General features: G+C 45.1%; 2 protein-coding genes and 1 long non-coding RNA gene across 7 annotated transcripts in view; 2 read left to right on the forward strand and 1 right to left on the reverse strand.

The window, feature by feature from the left end:
- The window catches only part of LOC118143664 (uncharacterized), a 215,908-nt gene that overhangs the window by 73,316 nt on the left and 122,839 nt on the right, over positions 1–19,753 (forward strand). The window lies entirely within an intron of this gene.
- On the reverse strand, positions 5,682–10,416 carry IL6 (interleukin 6). 2 transcript variants are annotated; one of them, NM_001267771.1, is given in 5 exon segments: positions 5,952–6,272; positions 8,000–8,146; positions 8,854–8,967; positions 9,990–10,180; positions 10,335–10,381. In NM_001267771.1, coding segments are annotated over 5 exon segments (639 nt in total). In that variant the 5' UTR covers positions 10,354–10,381; the 3' UTR covers positions 5,952–6,104.
- Positions 10,006–12,214, forward strand: LOC144578354 (uncharacterized). The gene is made up of 2 exons (XR_013523927.1): positions 10,006–10,056; positions 10,681–12,214. It is a non-coding gene; the product is annotated as an uncharacterized LOC144578354 (long non-coding RNA).

Below are 19,753 nucleotides of genomic sequence, written 5' to 3' on the forward strand. Positions count from 1 at the left end.
GATGGGGTCTCACTATGTTGCCCAGGCTGGAGTGCAGTGGCTATTCACAGGCATGATCCCACTACTGATCAGCACAGGAGTTTTGACCTGTTCCATTTCTGACCTGGGCCGGTTCATATCTCCTTAGGCAACCTGGTGGTCCCCTGCTCCTGGGAGGCTACCATATTGATGCTGAACTTAGTGCAGACACTAGATCGGCATAGCACACTACAGCCCAGAACTCCTGGACTCAAGTGATCCTCCAGCCTCAGCCTCCCAAGTAGCTGGGACTACAGGCACGTGCCACCATGCCTGGCCCTTTCTTTATTCTTGACCTTTGGGAGTTTGATTATTAAATGCCTTGAGGTAGTCTTTTTTTGGGTTAAATCTGCTTGGTGTTCTATAACCTTATTGTGCTTGGTTATTAATATCTTTATCTATGTTTGGGAAGTTCTCTGTTATTTTCCCTTTGAATAAACTTTCTACCCGGTCTCTTTCTCCACCTCCTCTTTAAAGCCAATAACTCTTAAACTTGCTCCCTTGAGGCAGTTTTATAGATCCCATAGGTGTGCTCTATTGTTTTTTATTCTTTTTCTCTTGTCTCCTCTGACTGTATTTTCAAATAGCTTGTCCTCAAGTTCATTAATTCTTCTGCTTGATCAATTCTGCTATTAAAGGACTTTGATGCATTTGTCAGTATGCCAATTGCATTTTTCAGCTTCAGAATTATTTCAATCTCTTTGCTAAATTTATCTGACAGAATTCTGAAATCCTTCGCTGTGTTATCTTGAATTCTTTGAGTTTCTTCAAACAGCGATTTTGAATTCTCTGTCTGAAAGGGCACATATTTCTGTTTCCCTAGGATTAATTTCTGGTGACTTATTTACTTCTTTTGGTGAAGTCATGCTTTCCTGGATGGTGTTGATGCTAGCAGGTGTTCCTTGATGTCTGGGCATTGAAAAGTTAGGTATTTATTGTAGTCTTAATTGTCTTGTCTTATTTGTAGCTGTCCTTCTGGGAAAGGATTTCCAGGTATTTGAAAGGACCTGGGTGTTGTAATCCAAGCTGCTTCTTCTTTAGAGGGCACCTCTAACCCAGTAATGCTGTGGTTTTTGCAGATTCATAAAGGTACTGCCTTGATAGTCTTGGACAGGGTCTTGGAGGATTCTCTGGATTACCAGGCAGAGACTCTTGTTCTTTTCTTTTACTTTCTCCCAAACATACTGAGTCTCTTTCTCTCTGTTCTGAGCCACCTAAAGCTGGGAGTGAAGTGACACAAGCACCACTATGGCCACCACCACTAGGAATGCACTGGATCAGACCTGACACCAGCACAGCACTGGGTCTTACCCAAGGCCTGCTGTAACCACTCCCTGGCTACTGCCTATGTTTGCTGAAGACCATGGGGCTCAACAATCAGCAGATGGCAAAGTCAGCCAGGCCTGTATTCTTCCTTTCAGGGTGGTGAGGTCCCCAGGATGGGTCCAGAAGTGCCATCTGGAAGTTAGGGACTAGAGTAAAAAACCTAGAAGTCTACTTTTTAGTTTATTGTCTTGCGACCGAGCAGGCACTCAACCCACAAGATGCAGTTCTCACTCTTCCCTCCCCTTTTCTTTCTTTTTTTTGAGATGGAGTCTCCCTCTGTCACCCAGGCTGGAGTGCAATGGCATGATCTCAGCTGACTGCAACCTCCACCTCCTGAGTTCAAGCAATTCTCCTGTTTCAGTCTCCTGAGTAGCTGGGACTACAGGTGCATAACACCACGTCTGGCTAATTTTTGTATTTTTAGTAGAGGTAGGGTTTCATCATATTGGTCATCCCTCCCCTTTTCAAAGGCAGAGGAGCCTGACCCTGTAACTACTGCCCACCCCTCTACCCTAACAGCCTTGAGGAGTGCTACCAGACTACCATGGATGTTCCCTTAAGGCCCTAGGTCTCTTAAGTCAGCTTGTGGTGAATGCTGCCTGTCCTGGGACTCACCCTTCAGGGCAATGGGCCTATCTGGCCCAGGGTGGGTTCAGAAATGTGTGAAGTCAAGTCCTGGAATTGGGGACCCCAAGATTTTACTTGGTGCTCGACTCCCTTGTGGTAGTGTTGGTACCTAAGGTGCAACAAGACACAGCCCCGTTTACTTTTCCCTCTGCTTTTCTCAGGCAGGAGGAGTTTTGCCCCATACCATCACAGCTAGCAATGTGTTGAGTCTCACCTGAAGCCAGCAAGTCTCAGAGGCTCACCCCAGGCCCTTGGCATAGTACCCTGGTATCGCTGCTGTTTACTCAGGGCCCAAGGGCTTTTCAGTTAGCATGTGATGAATGCTGCCAGGACTGTGTCCTTTCATTCAAGGCAGTGGGTTCCCTTCTAGCCCAGGATATGTCTAGAAATGTTGACTGGGGCTTGGGTCTGGAACGGGGGCCTCATGACTCTGACCAGTGCCCTATGTAGCTGAGCTGGTATCCAAGATGCAAGGCAAAGTCCTCTTTTTCTATCTTCTCTCCTTGAGCAGAAAGAAAATGTCTCTTTTAAAGCTACAACTTGTGCAGCCCAGAGGCGTGAAGCCAGTACTCCCTTGGCTGCCTCAGCTAGTATCTCAGCATGTCACATGCCCCCTCAGTCCGCTAGGTCTCTGGGCATTGTTCAGCCCTAGGACTTGCCTAAGAGTTGCAATCCTTATGGCCTAGACTGCCTTTCAAGTTTGGCCCTTGGTGGCGAGGTCTGTGGCCACTCATGTTCAGACTGCTGGGATTGACAGTTCCCCTCTGGCTAGGACTGGTTTAAGTGCTCCCTCTGTAAGTGGACATCAGCTGAGTTTAGTCTGGTTTTTCTTTCTCCTCTAACAGGACAGTGCTGAGTTAGTTCATTGCCCCACAGTTGATGTGTCCTCCTTCTCCCAGCGCCCAGAGACATTCTCCACAACACACCACGGCTGCTGCGGGTAGGGGAGGGGCAGCATCAAGATTCAGGACTGGTTTTTAATCAGTCCAGTGCCTCTTTTAGTGATATAAAGTTAAAACCAGGTACTATGTGTGCTCACCTGAGTTTTGATTTTTATGAAGGTGTTTTTTTCTATGTAGTTGTTAACTTGGTGTCCTTGCCAGGGGGACCATTGGTGGAGCTTTGTATTCCAACATCTTACTCTGCCTCTCACCTACTATTTCTTCCTTTCCTTTCCTCTCACGTCTTCATTTCTTCCCTCTCTAGACACTCCCCTCTGGCAATGCATGTTTATCTAATGATTCTCTTGCTTTAAAAATCCCAGAGGCGGCTGGGCGCAGTGGCTCAAGCCTGTAATCCCAGCACGGGTGGATCACGAGGTCAACAGATCGAGACCATCCTGGTCAACATGGTGAAACCCTGTCTCTACTAAAAATACAAAAAATGAGCTGGGCATGGTGGCACATGCCTGTAATCCTGCTACTCTGGAGGCTGAGACAGGAGAATTGCCTGAACCCGGGAGGTGAGCCGAGATCGCGCCATCGCACTCCAGCCTGGGTAACAAGAGCGAAACTCCATCTCAAAAAAAAAAAAAAAAAAAAATCCCAGAGGCTGATCTTGAAACAAACCAGGCAGGGAGACCCCATTGCAGAATCCTCCTGCTTAGAAGGAATCACGAACAATCAGTGCATCATCTGGCTGAAGTCAAGATGACACCAAACAGACCTCCTGACAGGTAACCTACCTGAGATAGCCATCAGAACAAGACACACAGACCCTATACCCCACACCACTTCCACATATCTCCCATACCAAGTTTCTCTTCAAAAACTACTGTGATACATTTTAAAATTCAAGATGATACTTTAAAATGCTAGCTCATCATCTATGGTTTACTGGCTCTCTGATGAACTGGCTTTTCTCCCCACTACCTTTTCTCTCATGTCTGGCTTTCAAGCAGTAAGCAGCCAAACCAGGTGCCCCTAGTATGGGTTCTCAGCATAGCCCACATTTCTTTTTGGAAACCGCATCACACTTAACATTCTTTATTAAATTTCTGTTTTCCTTTCCATAGTATATGGCACAAAAGGTCAGGGATCATCATGTCTACCTTTCACCTCTTTCTCACGAGCTTTCCCTGAGTTATCTATGGCACTCAACCCATTTTGTTTGAAGAATGAACGCATCAGTTGACCGCAATTTCTCTGTTCTTTGACTTGACCCTAGTTTTGGGAAGCCCACTTGTGATGCACAGTTTCTAGAAATTAGAGTATGTGCCTCTTTTCTGGCTCAACTCCTCTCGGTTTTTTACCTCAGTGGACTTTCCCTTGCCCAGCAGAACTCCTCCCCTGTAGGAAGAAGTCTGTAGCAGGTAGGGTGGGGAAAAGCTCTATTAAGGAGACAGAATTTTTATATTGCAGGGGCTAGAAAGGGGAAATCTGTACCAAATTCCCAGTATCGTGTTGAAATGAAACAGCAAGGCCAAGTTAAGCTGTCCAGATTGCCTCTCTCACTACCACTCTTGGTGGGGAGGGGAGAGGGCAGATGAAGATCATTGCAGTGGCAAAGGAAATGGAGGTAGGTGTATATGCACTGGCTATTCATTGCCTTCTCTGGAAGTCCTTGAATGTTTCTAATTCTTGCTATTTTTCTGTAAGATGAAGATACAGAAACACACAGAATTAGCTATTTCCACTAACACTGTATGCTTACAAGAATTGAAGGGTCTTCTTATCTTTGATCATCTGTGTATTTTTTTTTCACTCAAAAATGTTTACTGGGACCTTCATTGTTCAGGTTTGGGGCCATGGGCACAGAATGCAAAGATTAATATGGGAAAGAGTCTTTGAAAAAAAAAACTCATTTATTTTTTAAATTATTTTTTTGAGATAGAATTTCCCTTCGTCGCCCAGGCTGGAGTGCAACCCCAGGCTCCCCCTCCCAGGCCCAAGCCATTCGCCGGTCTCAGCTGAGATTATAGGCATACCCATCATGCCCAGCTAATTTTTGTATTTTTAGTAGAGATGGCGTTTTGTCATGTTGGCCAGGCTGGACTCCTGACCTCAAGTGACATTCCCAACTCAGCCTCCCAAAGTGCTGGGATTACAGTCATAAGCCACTGTGCCTGGCTCATCTTTTTTTTTTTTTTTTCTCCTGAAATTAGTTTTACATCATGAAAGGAATCTGCTTTCTTGAGGCATGTACCTCCTGGCTGGAAAGAAAAACCATTGATTTTAATGTGTGGTACAATGTGGTAGATGCTTTGACAGGTAGATAGGTGCAGTGCTTTAGGAATTTAGAAGAGGGAGGCAGAACTTCTAGTTATTATTTGGAAGCTTGCACATTGTTATGCCTTAGACAGTCGTCATATGGGACTAAAGATTTTTATTGCATGTTTATAGATATTCCCTATATTAACAGGTTTTGAGATTTTCTACATCATCCCTTAGTTCCTGGGAGGCAATGGGACTGACAGGTTAGAAGTAGGGGACCTGCAGGCAGGTAGACTTAGATTTCAAGTCAGGGCCCCTGCCTGACCTTCCAGGTGACTGACTTAGATAAATCACTTAGTTTTCCACAACTAGGAAAGAGTGTACAAGTGCTGGGGTTAAATGACGAGATGGATGCAACACATTTATGATGGCTGGCATGTAGTAGATGCTTGTATCAATCATGTGATTGATTATAGGTTTTTTATTTGGTGGCGATGGTGGCAGTAACAAGAAACTTGTTTATATTAAGCTTCACATGACACACACAGACTTGGTTGCTGATTTTTAAAAATATGATTTATTGGTATAAAAACAATTTATCCATTATATAAATACAATATAAATATCTCTTTAAAAATATGTATAAGTTAGCCATTTATTTGAGGTAAACCTACACTTTCCACGAAATGATCTGGCTCTGAAACAGAGGATATTCAAACTGCATAGCCACTTTCCATTATTATTTCAAAACTAATACATAAAATATTTCAAGTGGTACTTCATAAAAATATAAATATCACTTACATAAATTAACTCAGCTTCACATATTTAAATATCAATAAATTAAAAATAATTAAAGTAGTGTCCTAACGCTCATACTTTTAGTTCTCCATAGAGAACAACATAGGTTCTGTGCCCAGTGGGCAGGTTTTGACCAGAAGAAGGAATGCCCATGAACAACAACGATCTTAGGTGCCCACGCTACATTTGCCGAAGAGCCCTCAGACTGTTCTGCAGGAAGTCCTTAAAGCTGCGCAGGATGAGATGCGTCGTCACGCCCTGCAGCCACTGGTCCTGTGCCTGCAGCTTCGTCAGCAGGCTGGCATTTGTGGCTGGGTCAGGGGTGGCTATTGCACTTAGATTCTTTGCCTGAAGAGAAAAGAAAGCAAAGAGGATTGTTTAAATACTGAATAAATCCTTTGTAATGGAGGGATGCTCTGGGCTATGGGATAGTGTTCAAATGTGAAATATGGGGTGAATGAGACTAATGGGGGGGGGGCCTGCCCTGAGTAGGACCCTCTACAGCAACAAACTTTTTTGTTTGTTTGTTTTGAGACAGGATCTTGCTCTGTTACCCAGTCTGGAGCGCAGTGGTGTAGAAGCAACTTCTGTCTCCTAGGTTCAAGCAATTCTTGTGCCTCAGCCTCCGGAGTAGCTGGGTTACAGGTATGTGCTACCATGCCTGGCTGATTTTTTTGCATTTTTAAGTACAGACAGGGTTTCATCATGTTGGCCAGGCTGGTCTTGAACTCCTGGCCTCAAGTGATCCACCTGCCTCAGCCTCCCAAAGTGCTGGGATTATATCAGTACTATGCCTGGCTTATAGCAACCAACTTCTAATTATCCCTTTGCTGTCTGTCTCCCATTAGACCACAAGCATCCTGAGGCAAGCACCACTATCTTTTTGTTTTTGTTTTCGTAGAGAGGGGATCATACTATGTTGTCCAGGCCGGTCTTGAACTCTTGGCCTTAGGAGTTCAAGGAGTTCTCACCTCAGGCTCCCAAAGTGCAAGGAATACAGGCATGAGCCACCAGGACTGACCAGCATCACTATCTTATTTGTCTGTATTCTGTCATATGAAATAATGCCTGGCACATAGTTCATCTTTAACCTATGAATGAAGAGCCCATACTTGAAGGCATTTTAATGTGAGCTCTTCAGTGCCTCTAAATCTAATGCTTTTCTCCAGTTTCCCTTTCACCATCCATTTAGGATCTGTTGAAAGACCACTGATCTGGTGATGTAAAGAGGACTGAAAAACACCTTTCCATACGCTCACCCACATGGGATAAGTAACTTGTGGAAGGCCTTGAACCTCTAAGTGTGGTCTTGGAATTCTGCAGCATCATCAGGGATATAAGCCTGCTAGAAATATGACTCTCGACCCCACTCAAGGCCTGCCAAGTCAGACTTCACATCACAGCAAGATGCCCAGGGAATTCCCATGCATGTGAACGTATGAGAAACCCTGGCTTAAGGCAAACAAGTAGAAATGGCAGAGGCAGGATCAGCACCAAGAGTTTCATTCTAGGCCCCTTCTTATTGAGCTTTGGCTCCTCCACAGGCTAGCCAGCAACCCTTTACTCCCTGCCATTTGAATAGCCAGCTGCTAGTGGCCAAAGCCCTTAGTACCTTCTTCCAGCCTTGAGTCTCTGGCCATTTCTCTGAACTAACTCCCTGGTAAAAGGCAGGAAAAAGAGTTGAAGCAACCACAATGAGAAGAATGCACTTGGCGATAACTAAAATCTTAAAGTCATTTTGTGCTCTTTGGTCTTTGTTTCTGTGGATCACTGGGTGGGGCTGGATGTACTTCTTTCAGCCTTTTTTTTTTTAATCTCTTACATTATGAAAAATTGATGTTAAAATCCACCTCAGTTAATATAGTTTAAAATACAGTTATTGATGTCCTTTGCAGAAGAGAGCCAACCAACCAAACAAACAAGGATTTAACAATGACTGTCAGAAACTATTTCCCAGACTCTTGTTTACACGTAGCCTTCATTTTTAGAAGCAGCATTGCATCCCTGAGTTGACCAGGACGCTGTCTTTGAGCTGTCTTCCCCATACCAAGTTGAGGGAATGAAAACATACTCACCTTTTTCTGCAGGGACTGGATCAGGCCTTTTGTACTCATCTGCACAGCTCCGGCTTGTTCCTTGCTACTCTCAAACCTGTTCTGGAGGTACTCTAGGTATACTTCAAACTCCAAAAGACCAGTGGTGATTTTCAGCAGGCAAGTCTCCTAAGAGGAAAGATGGTGGGAAAATTGGTTATCCCCAGGAGATTGAATCAATTTGAAAAGTTAAAATTGCCACAGTTCAACATCTTTTCCCTCTGCCCCTCTAGAGAACTTCAAGTACCTCTTAGGCAGCACGTTTTGGGACACTGGACAGCATCATTTTAAATAACTGGACAATCAGAGGCTCCATGTAATTAGTTTTACCCAAAGCCCAGCAGATGCTAGAATGTGGCAGTGGGGATCCTTCTCTGATTCTCTCCCTTGATATTCTTCCTGCTCTCTTGCCCTTGTCAATGCTGGGCTGGAGCCTCTTTTTATAAAATAATCAGAAGTCAGTACAGGTTGTCTCACTGTGGAGAATGATCTGGGCAGGGAGGAAGGGCAGACCTGGACCCTGCTAGGGGCAGCCAGAGAGGGAAAAGGCCCTGAGACCACCTTACTCAGGATGAACTAATTAAACCTGTGTGAGTTCCTAACATTTGACAGTTGTTAAAATCTCAACACAGTGGGACCATCTCTGGCCATACCTGTCCGAGAATAAACTACCTTAAAAAAAGCTTGAAGTTGGCCTCGTCATGAACTTTACAAAACATTTTCTACATCTACCCCCTTTTTGTTGCCACCTGGATCTTTATGTATGTAGGCACTGCAAGCAAGAGGGAGAAGTTCTGGATAAGGAATAGTGAAAAGTGAGTGGGACAAGTTTATACCTCATTGAATCCAGATTGGAAGCATCCATCTTTTTCTGCCATCTTTGGAAGGTTCAGGTTGTTTTCTGCCAGTGCCTCTTTGCTGCTTTCACACATGTTACTCTTGTTACATATCTGGGAAAGAAAACCAGAACGGTTATCACGTAAGTGCCCCTAAAACAAACACCACTAGGGGGCCTTCTCATTGTTCTACCACAGCCAGGAAAGTCTCTAAAAACAATGAAGCCGTAACTCACTGGCATCCTGACAAGCAAATTCCAGTGGAGTGGGGCACACTTGGGTTCAGTTCCAAGCTCACCTGTGACTTCAGGTGTGTTATTTAATCCTGAATCTCAGTTTGCTTATCTCTAAAAATCTCCCTTGCAAGTTTCTTTTGAAGATTATACACAATATTTATTTAAAGTGCCTGGCACATAGTAGATACTTAATGACAGCAATTTTGACAATAATTACGTGAATATAATCTATGAGATCACCTACCGCTACAATTTTACTGATAGAGTGCAGGGGTGGCAGGGAACTTGGGCAAGATCACAAATCTGGTTTGGCAGAACCAGAATTCAAGTGTGGGCTCCCAGTCCCCTCTCCTGTGTTCTTTTCTTTATACTAAATAGGACCAAAATACCTTGCGTTGAACGTGGGGAGTTGCTTTAATCTGTTTACGATTTGCCACTTTGGTGGGCTCTGAGGTATGATCTTAGCTGGAATGGCTTTGAGGAATCCTAACCATTGAGTTTACATAGCCAAAAAGTACTACAGCGGCCCTGAGAAGCTGAACATGCCTTTCAGGTGGCACTTTTCTAGTCCTTTCAAAGCCGGAGAGACAAAAAGGAGCTTCACAGACCTTACTTTTTGGTGAAGGAAAAGGAAGCCCTGAGAAGCAATGCCCTCAGCTCATGCCAAGGGTAGGCATGGATTTCAGCCCCATTCTGCATTTTCCAGAAAGGAAAGGAACCTCCTGAGACCAGGAAAGGATAAATACAGGAGTCAGTCTAGTTGGCCCTGTTGGTCTCAAATCTAAAGTGTTCTAGAACCCAGCAAAGACCTTCTAATGCAGGCAGCCCCTGTCCACACACAAGGGCAAGAGGAACGCATGCGCACAGGGGCCCATCAGCCCCATCGCCAAGACTACCCACCTCCTTTCTCAAGGCTGAGATGCCGTCGAGGATGTACCGAATGTGTTTGTCAATTCGTTCTGTAGAGGTGAGTAGCTGTCTATTTGGGGCAGCTACCTCTTTGGAATCTTCTCCCAGGGGTACTGGGGCAGGGAAGGCAGCAGGCATCACCAGGAGCAGCCCCAGGGAGAAGGCAACTGGTCTGAAGGCGCCTGTGCCGGAGGGAAGCCAGTGCACGGGTGAGCTGACAGCACAGCTGGGAGCCTGCCTTCGCAGCTGGCCACCCGCCAGCCCTCCCTGGGCCACACACCCCTCCCTCACACAGGGCTGCTGGCGGTTCCAGGGCTAGGGATTTCCTGCACTTACTTGTGGAGAGAGAGTTCATAGCTGGGTTCCTGAGGGGCAGATGGAGCTTCTCTTTCGTTCCTGGTGGGCTCGAGGGCAGAATGAACCTCGGACATCTCCAGTCCCATATTTATTGGGGTTTGAGACTCTAATATTGAGACTCATGGGAAAATCCCACATTTGATAAATCTTCGTTGGAGGGTGGGGGTGGGGCCAGAGAGGGTGGGGCTGATTGGAAACCTTATTAAGATGATTGTGCAATGTGACGTCCTTCAGCATCGCAAGACACAACTGGGGGAAAAAGTGCAGCTTAGGTCGTCACTGAGGCTAAGAAGCAGAATCACTCCTCCTTTACTTTCTTTATTAGTGACTCAGCAACTTGGCATGTCCTACGAAGAGTAAAGCTGAAGTCAGGCACGAAGTTTTACAGAGAAAAAAATGAGCTAAAGCTGACTATGTTTTTTGGAAGAAAAAAAAAAAAACTTCAGTGACCAGACGAACAGGCTAGAATTTTTTATACCAGTTAATTTGTATTTGTAAAAACCGAAGATGTTCTGAACTGAGTTTCCTCTGACTCTGTCGCGGGCCCCCCAGCCTGAAGTTATGAAGAAGGTAATACTACTGGTCATCTGAGTTCTTCTGTGTCCTGGCTCACCCTGTGAGCAGCTGTTGTAGAACTGCCTGGCCACTCTCTAATCTCAAGGTGTGCAGTTATCTCAAGGCGTCTCTAGGTGGAGTGTGTGACTCCTTTTTTGCCACTGGGTGGCTTCTGCCGCTTTCCTCTTCACCTGCTTCAGCCCACTACAGGGAGGTTGGCTGCTGCCCTGCCCTCTCCCAAGTGACCCCTTGGGAATCCTACCAGTGAGGACTTTGCTCCCTGTGCCAGAGGCTTGCTTTGTGCTGTCAATGCTGTCTCCATTGCCACCTGCATCTCTTCCCCCTGCACCATGGGGCACCTGCATGGGCCCGGGGTCTGATGGAGCCCTGAAGTTACTGGAGCCCATTTGGTTCAGGGCAGGAAGGGGGAGAATACTACTTACCTCTTTGTTGGGGATGTCAAAGGAGGACCTTGTGGCATCTTCTAGAGCTTGTGTTTATAGCTCCCTCTCCCTGTAAGTCTTGATTTGAAATCAAAGGAAGCTGGAAGGAAACTACTGACACAGGCGCAGCTCTAGGCTCAGAATCTGCTTTCCAGTCCTTGGCTTTCTTACTGGGTCAAGCTTGTACAGAAGCCCTCTTCCCTCAGGACGTTGTTTCTTGCAGGAGGGTCCTTGGTCTCATGCAAATGGGCTCTAGACTTGACTGTCCTTCCAGTCTCCAGAGACCCAGGCAGTTCTGAGATGGCTTCAGGCTGAAACCAGAACCCTTGCAACAACACCAAAACACTTATTTACCAAACATGGTGTTAACATCACAATCGGTTTTTTGGCTTTGCTAAGAAAAGATCTCTTCGCGATAGATAAAACAGTGACCTCTGTTGGGCATTTACTCAAGTTTTGTTTTGTGCATAACATTTCAGGACCCGCCTGTTGGGGAAAGTGAGGTCATCCATTCTTCACCAATTGTCTAAACAGAGACAGTGGTCCTCTGCTGTGGTGGGATTTTTTGGTGTGAAAATGAAAATGGGGGAGGATGGCTGGGTGGTTTCACTTTTAGTGTTCTCCAGTCTTAAGCCACATAGACACTCCCGAACCAAGTTCTCTTTACTGCACGAAACGAAGCCACCACTCCCAGCTCTTCGGGCCATGCACTGTGATCTGTCTGTGTAATGTGGGATTGCTTTTACTCAAGTATCTATTTTTTAGATAATACAATTCAATAAATTTCAAGTACTTGAACTGAGTGACACAAGACAACACACAGATTTATCTTTTCAATAAAAAGTGTTTTTTAAATAGGAAGTTTGTGTCCATGATAAAATGTTCAAATAGAACATCGGAGCATGCAGGGAAAAGGGTCTCCTTCCTTTCCTGGCTCCTTTTCCTAGAGGATAGCACATAATCTCCTATATTTTCAACCAAATCCTCTGTTATTCGAGTCAGGGAAAGATTTTCTTGTCTACCCAGCTGTTTGATCCTGGCTGTTACATCAAGGATCTGTGCCCTTGTTTGTTCACCTATAAAACTGGGCTAGTGATAGTTCTTCCCTTCTAGGGCTGCTGTGAAGATTCAGTGTGATGGAGTGTAAAAAATTCCGGGTGCATAGTAATCACACAATAAATGCTAGTTCTTCATAACTTTCCTTGGCTCTGAGTCTCTGCCTTGGAGAACTCTTCCAGCTGAGCTCTGTCAGTTCACCTGGTGTTTTGGCTATGAATTATGAACAAGCCAGCCTCTGTGCCAGCCATGAGCTGGTTTTCCAGTCATTTTCCCTCAGAAGAAATGAGATTTTGTGTTTTGCTGAAAATGCCTTATGGCACAAAGTGCAAAATGAAAAAAAAAAAAGATTTTCTCTCTTTTTTGAGAACATTAAGATCCCCAAACCAAGTCTCTTGTTGTAGATAATTAGTCCAGTTTGTATGTTGCTCCTACTTTTTCCAAGCTTTCTGCTAAGTGATTTTATGTCAGACGTCCACAGCCTCCCCTGTGCATGGTGATTGCCATTAATTCAAACTCCTGGAGAGTGACCCTTGAGGGTGAAGGGGCCTGAAGCTTCTGGGGTCAAGGAAGGGCAAATTGTGGGAATGCATGTGTGTAGAGAGGTTGGGGACACTGTCTTCCCCCTGCACATTGCCAGCATGGCACTCTATTAGTATCAATGCCTTGGGCTGGCATTTGCTTGTGGGCGAGATGAGCTCTCCCTTGCTCCAAAAACATTAATGTAACATGCACAATTCTGCCACGATAGCTTCCTTCCTTTACATCTCAATGGATTTTTCACTTGAAGAGCTCATTCCTTGTTTGTTTGTTTGTTTGTTTTTCTTGAGATGGGAGTCTTGCTCTGTCACCTGGGCTATAGTGCAATGGCACGATCTTGGCTTACTACAACCGCCGCCTCCCAGGTTCAAGGGATTCTCTTGCCTCCGCCTTCCAAGTAGCTGGGGCTACAGGTGTGTGCCACCACGCTTGGCTAATTTTTGTATTTTTATTAGAGACAGGGTTTTACCATGTTGGCCAGGTGGGTCTTGAACTCCTGACCTCAGGCGATCCAACCACCTTGGTCTCCCAAAGTGCTGGGATTACCTGCGTGAACCACCGTGCCTAGCCCCTTGTATTTTTTAAAGGGCGGTTTTAGGTCATACCAAAATTGAGAAAAAGGTACAGAGATTTCCCCTATGTCCCCCGTCCCCTAAACTCTCCCCCATATTTTAATATAAATAAGTGACCAGTAAAGGCTGTGCTGTCAGCATTTATTAACTAATACTTTAGTTACTGGATTGCATCATAGCTGATCTGAAGTGAGCACCAGCTGAGATCCAGAGAGGCCCAACAAATGGGAGCGTACAGGGAGGAAGCAGCAACTTGGGTTCCTGGCTGGTCCCGTCTGGGTCTCCCAGAATTACCACCCATGACTGCTTTCCTACATGGTGGTAGAGTCCAGTTCATAATCTAGTAATACTTTTGAGACCAATGGGGAAAAGTAGCATCCATTTGGTACCTAAGCTCTCAGGAGGAGAGGTGTTCTCCATGTCTCAGGAGTTAAGATGTAGTGTTGTGCTCTTTCTCTATATTCTAGGAGCTAGAGATGGATGAGTCTGTGTTTTAACAGGAGGGAGTCTAGCAAGAAAAAACAGGAAGTCCTGGGTACTAGGGAACTTGCAGTTGCTGTCAGAATGTAGTTTCACTCGTCACCAAGTCATAAGAAGTTTGCAAACTGAAACAGTGGGTGATTTAACAGCTTCTGGGATTGAATCCCACGGAGCAGACACGAGGCTTGAAGGCTCTGGGAAATGTCCTGCTTTGATGGTGGTATTATTTGAAGAGATAATATTAGGGACATGTGATATGTCCGTTTGGAAAGAGCCAGCTGATGTTGGAGGGCAGCCAGGCCTGGTGACCAAAGCTCTTGACAGTTTCCTGCCTGGTCCAGTCTCAGTCCTAGCTTTGAGGCCTCAGCTCTGATGTCCAATTGTAGATCCTTGGTCTGGCCTCAGCTTTTCTGAGGGGGAGGATGTGCAGGGGCTGCACGTAGCTCCTCCTAGGCTAGGGAAGGGGCACATCTTCCCTGCTGTATTTCTCGTTCAAAGCTCCGTAGGGAGGCCATCTGTTTTGTGCCCTCATTGTTTTGCTATGGGCTGACTTACCTTCCCCCTTGCTGAAGTGGAAAATCCCAGGCATCTTGGGAGGGAAGTAGCCTCTCCTGGGGCAAAATGTGTAGACTCCCTTTGCCTTGGGACACCCCTGTGCCCCTTTCCCTGGGTCTCTAGGCCTGGAAGATAGTGCCCTGATTACAAACTTCTCTGAGGATGGTTTGCTGATGAGAAAAATTGCTTTTCTGATCCTGAAGGAGCCCCACTTGGCCCTGCCGCCAAGGCTGGGCAGGCCCCTCAGGCTGAGTTTCAGTGCTTTGCCTCTTCTCCATCTGTGGGGTTGGCTTTCTATGGTGGTGGCTGCTGGTTCTGCTTTATAATTAGGAAACTTCAATTTGTCAGCTAGGAGAAATATGTTCATTTATTATCAGGAGTCATTTGAGCCATCTTTGGTTTCTCCAAAGATCTCAGTTCTCTGAGTTCAGTATCATAGGCAGAAACTGAGCATGCAAAGCATTGACTGGTTTCCTTTACTCTTTTCCCTTAAAATTAAGGTACTAAGAAGCCGTTTGAAATCATCACATGTAATGGCAAGACCAGGGGATTCTACTGGCCTGGTTATGACGTCTTTCACCTCCCTTCCCTGCCCTTTTGGTTAGTTATTTGCTAAAAAGAGAGTGACTTAGTCCCTCTGAACTCAGCCTCTTTAGGAAGCAGAATCCATGAAGAGGGTTATACCACTCTAGTCTTCACAGTGGAATAATTTTCATGAAATGCTTTGGACATGTTGAAGACTCTGTAATTCTGAGACACTGGGGTCCATTATTTCTGAAGATGGGTACACCTGGATTGATTTAAAATGTTACAGAAGAATTCAAATCCAGGTAAGCAAGCAAGTCAAAGAATCATAGGCAATTTCTTCAAGTGATTGAATTCTATGTTGTATGTACCTATGTATGTGTGCAGATGCGTGCAGCACAGAGCAGGGCCCTTGGCCTACAGACCTGCAGTTCCAAGGGGTGCCGCCCACTCTGTATGAGTGTGGCCTTACAGGTCTGGGTACCCAGGAAGCCTGGGCTGGCCATCTGCTGTCACTTTTCTGCCAGGCCTGCAGCTCTTCCTGTGCTGCTGGGTCTGTACAGTGGTCTAGTCTAGCCACATTACTGTGTCCCCCAAGGGCACTGTGGGATTCCCTGTATCTCTCATCCTGGAAGCCATGTTTCCTATGTGCTACTTTTCTGTGGATGAGATGGGGCTTGGGGAGAGGTGAGGAGAGGAGGGAAGGTACCCATCATCTTGGCAAGTGATCAGGATATGTGGAAATGGCTTCCTATTGCCAAAGGCTTGTTTGGGGGCTTGCCACCTAAGCAGTTGCCACCAAGTGCCTCAGATTCTCCTAGCCCTCTAGGACAACCAATAGAGAGGCTGTCATATACACTCTTCCTCTGCGTTGTTTGTTTACCGTGGGCCCAGTGATACTACTGAAGACACCAAGTATGTAGTTAGGGGCAGGTCAGGTGTCAGAGGGAGATTTGGGTCCTGGGCTCTTTCTGTCTGACACTGTGTGGGCACTCTGTTGGCCAGGCTTGTAAAAGCCCTGTTGGCTTCTTGACTTGAATTAGATTGCAGGATTCAGAAGGAAGCAAGGGTTTTATACTGCCAGCAAAAAATCTTGGCTGAATATAGGGTTTCCCTGAATTAGGCTTATCTTTTTACTGCATTGCCAAATCCTTGACTTCTTGTGTTTTGGGAGTCTAGTTGTTGGCAGATGTGCGTGTTCAGATGACAATGAACTGAGGATTTGGGGCAAAGTACTCTCCCTCCTCAGGGGTTCGCTGAATGCCCTTCTAGCTCCAGCGTTCTGTGGTTCCATGATTATACGGATCTTTGTTAGCCATGTTTATTAATCAAGAGCCTACTCTTAATGGGACTATAGGAATAGGAGTCTCTAAATTAAGAAATACTTTTTGAAAGCCCAAAAGTCTGATGCCGTCCTCTAGTTCCCACCTAAGGACCTGTTAGTGAAAGTGATTTGACTGGGCAGGATGCCACCCACTTTGACATGCCCAGGATCTTGGTGGCCTCAGGGAGACTAAACTGATTCAGGAGATGCTAGAGCCCTGGTAAGGGCTGCTACCTGAAAGGAGGTGGCAGATTTCCTAATTATTATGCAAGCAGGAGCAGACCGATATTCGAATTAAGTGTTTTTAATTAAAAAAAAATTATACAAGTAATACATATTAAATGTGGAAAACTGAGAAAGAGATAAGCAAAAGGACAAAAGTTATAAAATACATAATCTTAGCGCCCAGTAGTAACTATTGTTATCACTATGGTGTAATCATTCTAGTCATTTTTACATTTTTTCCTGTGTACCTATGCATAATGGGAAAATTCCATCCATGACGTTTGATAACCTGTTTTCCCTATTTATGCTCGTTTGTATGCATAACGTTCTGGGTAACTCTGAGTAGAGGTGAGGTAAATAATGGCCATAGGTATACCAGTCAGAGTTCAGAGGGGAAACATCAAGTAAAGTTCACAGATGACTCCTGCATATGCAGACGATTCACTTGTTAAGGCACAGGGAGAGATTTCAGATCTTAATGTGGATAAGATGCATGTGAAATAATCACTGGGTTTCCTGGAGGGTTGACTTACCAGTTGTTCATGGAGGAGTGTGATCCCTAAATCGAGTTGTGCAGATTGCTTGGCATCATGGAAATGAGTTTGCAGTACAGCTGAACTTTGCTTTCAGCTGGTTCTGGGACATAGCCATGCTCTGGTTAGACCCCACCAAGGGCATCAGTAGCTCCTGCTCTTTCTTGGTGGCAGCACGTATGGAGAGTGGTCATGGATGATGGCCTCATCATCTCTCCTCATCTTGAGTGGCCTGCTACCTCTAATACATTAACATTTCTTATCAAGGTCTGTTTTGCAAAGCAAAAAAGAAAAAAAAAAATTACTTCCTGATAAGGATTTTGCAGTCTTGCAACATTTCTCTCCTTTTCATCTCCAGGTCTGGTTGTACCTACCTTAGGTGACTTCTCACTTATGGTGATTGTATTCTTTGTGCAAGAGTAACTGCATTTCCTGTGGGAGCAGAAGCAAGACCCACCACAAAGCAGAGAGCTTCTCTTGATAACAGTCAGGGAAGGTGTTTGGCCATGGTCTCGCCTGAGGACTCTGAGGTGCTAGAATGAACGAGTACTGGGTTTTTCGGCATTTCTTTTCTCTCTAGAGCTCATCAAAAAAAACGATAGTAAGCATCAATTTGGGACAGTCTTGAGGTACTGAGTGAAGTCCTGTGAGGATTCTTGGGCCTTAAATTCTATAACCACAGCATTGTTTTCCTTTCAAGGTACTTTGAGTAATTAACCTGTAGGATTAATCGGGTATTTATTGGTTGCCAGGTGCTGGGCTAGATGCTTTACACACACATTAATTCATTTACACTTTATGGAGGTGACTGTTTTATCATCACTTCATAGATAAGAAACTGAAGTTCAGAGAGATTAAATGATTTACCTGAGATCATACAGGAGCCCAGAATCATGAAAAAGTTCATTGGTGTTTGGGAGAAGAGGTAAAATAGGGTGGATGGGTTGGAGGTAGGGTTGTCAGAAGAACAGTGACATGATGAAAGTATTTGATCTGAGTGAGCAGGAAGAAAACCCCAGGGGATTGTAGTAGCCCCGAGGGAGGGGGGCTGAGAGGCTGTTGTCAACATCTCAGTGTGAGACCGGATGGAGGATTCCAGGCAGGGGTGTGCAGGAGCTGGCTTGCTGTGAGTCAAGAGAGCCAATTTTACTGATCTCTTCTCAACTCTGCATTAAGTGATTCCTGATGGTAGCTTGAAATTAGACAGGGTGGAAATATTACAGTATGGAAATTGGCAAATGGTATGATCAGAGCCCTCCTTTCCCTCTGTTCCTCAGCTAGTTGTTAAATATCTTCCAGCACATCAGTGGGCCCAAGGAAATAAAAGGATATTTTGAAGGCAAAATCAATCCAATCCAGAGATTAGTTATATGAGTACTATCTGGCAGTGTAATAAAAGAATGTATCAAAGGCATTAAGGACTATTTCATCTTCTCTCATTTCAAAGGCAATTGATCACAAAGCTTTTTAAGGAAAGAGATTGTTCTGGTCAAAGTATGCTCCTTCTATATCTCAGAATGAAGGCTGCCACTTTTATACACAGATAGGCATGAGCTGCCTCCTGCATGAGGGAGAGTTAGGATGTGTGCAGGACACACCTTGTCCTTCAGAATTAGATGCACTTGGATTTTCCCTAGCCACGTGCTGGATCATGGCTTGATGAGTCAAGGCAGAGGCTGAGCTTAGCTCTTTTGAGCCATGGGATAAGTTAGGGACAAAAAATTAGTCACAGTGAGGGAATTGTTGCTGCAGAGCAGCAGCCCAGGGGCCTAGGGATTTCTGCTTTGTCACTGTCTGTCCCATCCAGAGGTGATGAATGAAGAGGCTGGCTTTGGGGCCTTGAGTAGACAGGATGAAGAGACCCCTTAAGAGTTCTTAGGGTCTCTAGAGGATTGCTGCTTCTTGGATCATAAGTTTGCTCTTAACTGTACCAGAATGACTGAGTGTCACTTCTCCTAGTATTATTCTTGGCATAATGTCTTGTGCTGTGTCCTCCTTCTTATTCATCTTCATTACAGTTCTGTTGCATATTTCTACGATGCTGGATTAGAAGAACAAACAGCACCGTTAAATCCAATCCCAATCCCCTGCTTCTTCTAACAGTACTCACTGATGACAGGAACCTGCCTGATACTTGACTATGTTATAGCCAAACTTCAGAATATTGAGTAAAATGTAAGACTCCCTGAGAGAAATTTGGTTCCATTGCATGGCACAGCTCCCAGGCAGGTCACTTGAGACTCTATGCTGTAATTTTTTTTTTCTCTCTAAAGCGTGTCAGTCTTTTTAGAACAGTTTCAATGCAGAGGAGAATGACATCTTGTAGATGCCGTGACGTCTCTGTGTTCTGAACTTCTGTCAAGACTCAGATCATACTTTGATCCTCCCGGAAGCCTCTGCTCATCTATTTCCAGGAATAGTGCGGGTTCTCCTCTAGGCTCTCCCACAGGAGCATGTTTCCGGGCAGTGCTATGATGGCAGAAGCTCTGGAGCCAAACTGCTTGGGTTCAAATCCTTGTTCTATACTTTCTAAGCTGAGGTCCACTGGGAAGTTATTTAACATCAGGGCTTAATTGTTCTCATTTTAAAA

Source organism: Callithrix jacchus, chromosome 11 (assembly GCF_049354715.1).
Source record: "Callithrix jacchus isolate 240 chromosome 11, calJac240_pri, whole genome shotgun sequence".
NCBI classification, from domain to species: Eukaryota; Metazoa; Chordata; class Mammalia; order Primates; family Cebidae; genus Callithrix; species Callithrix jacchus.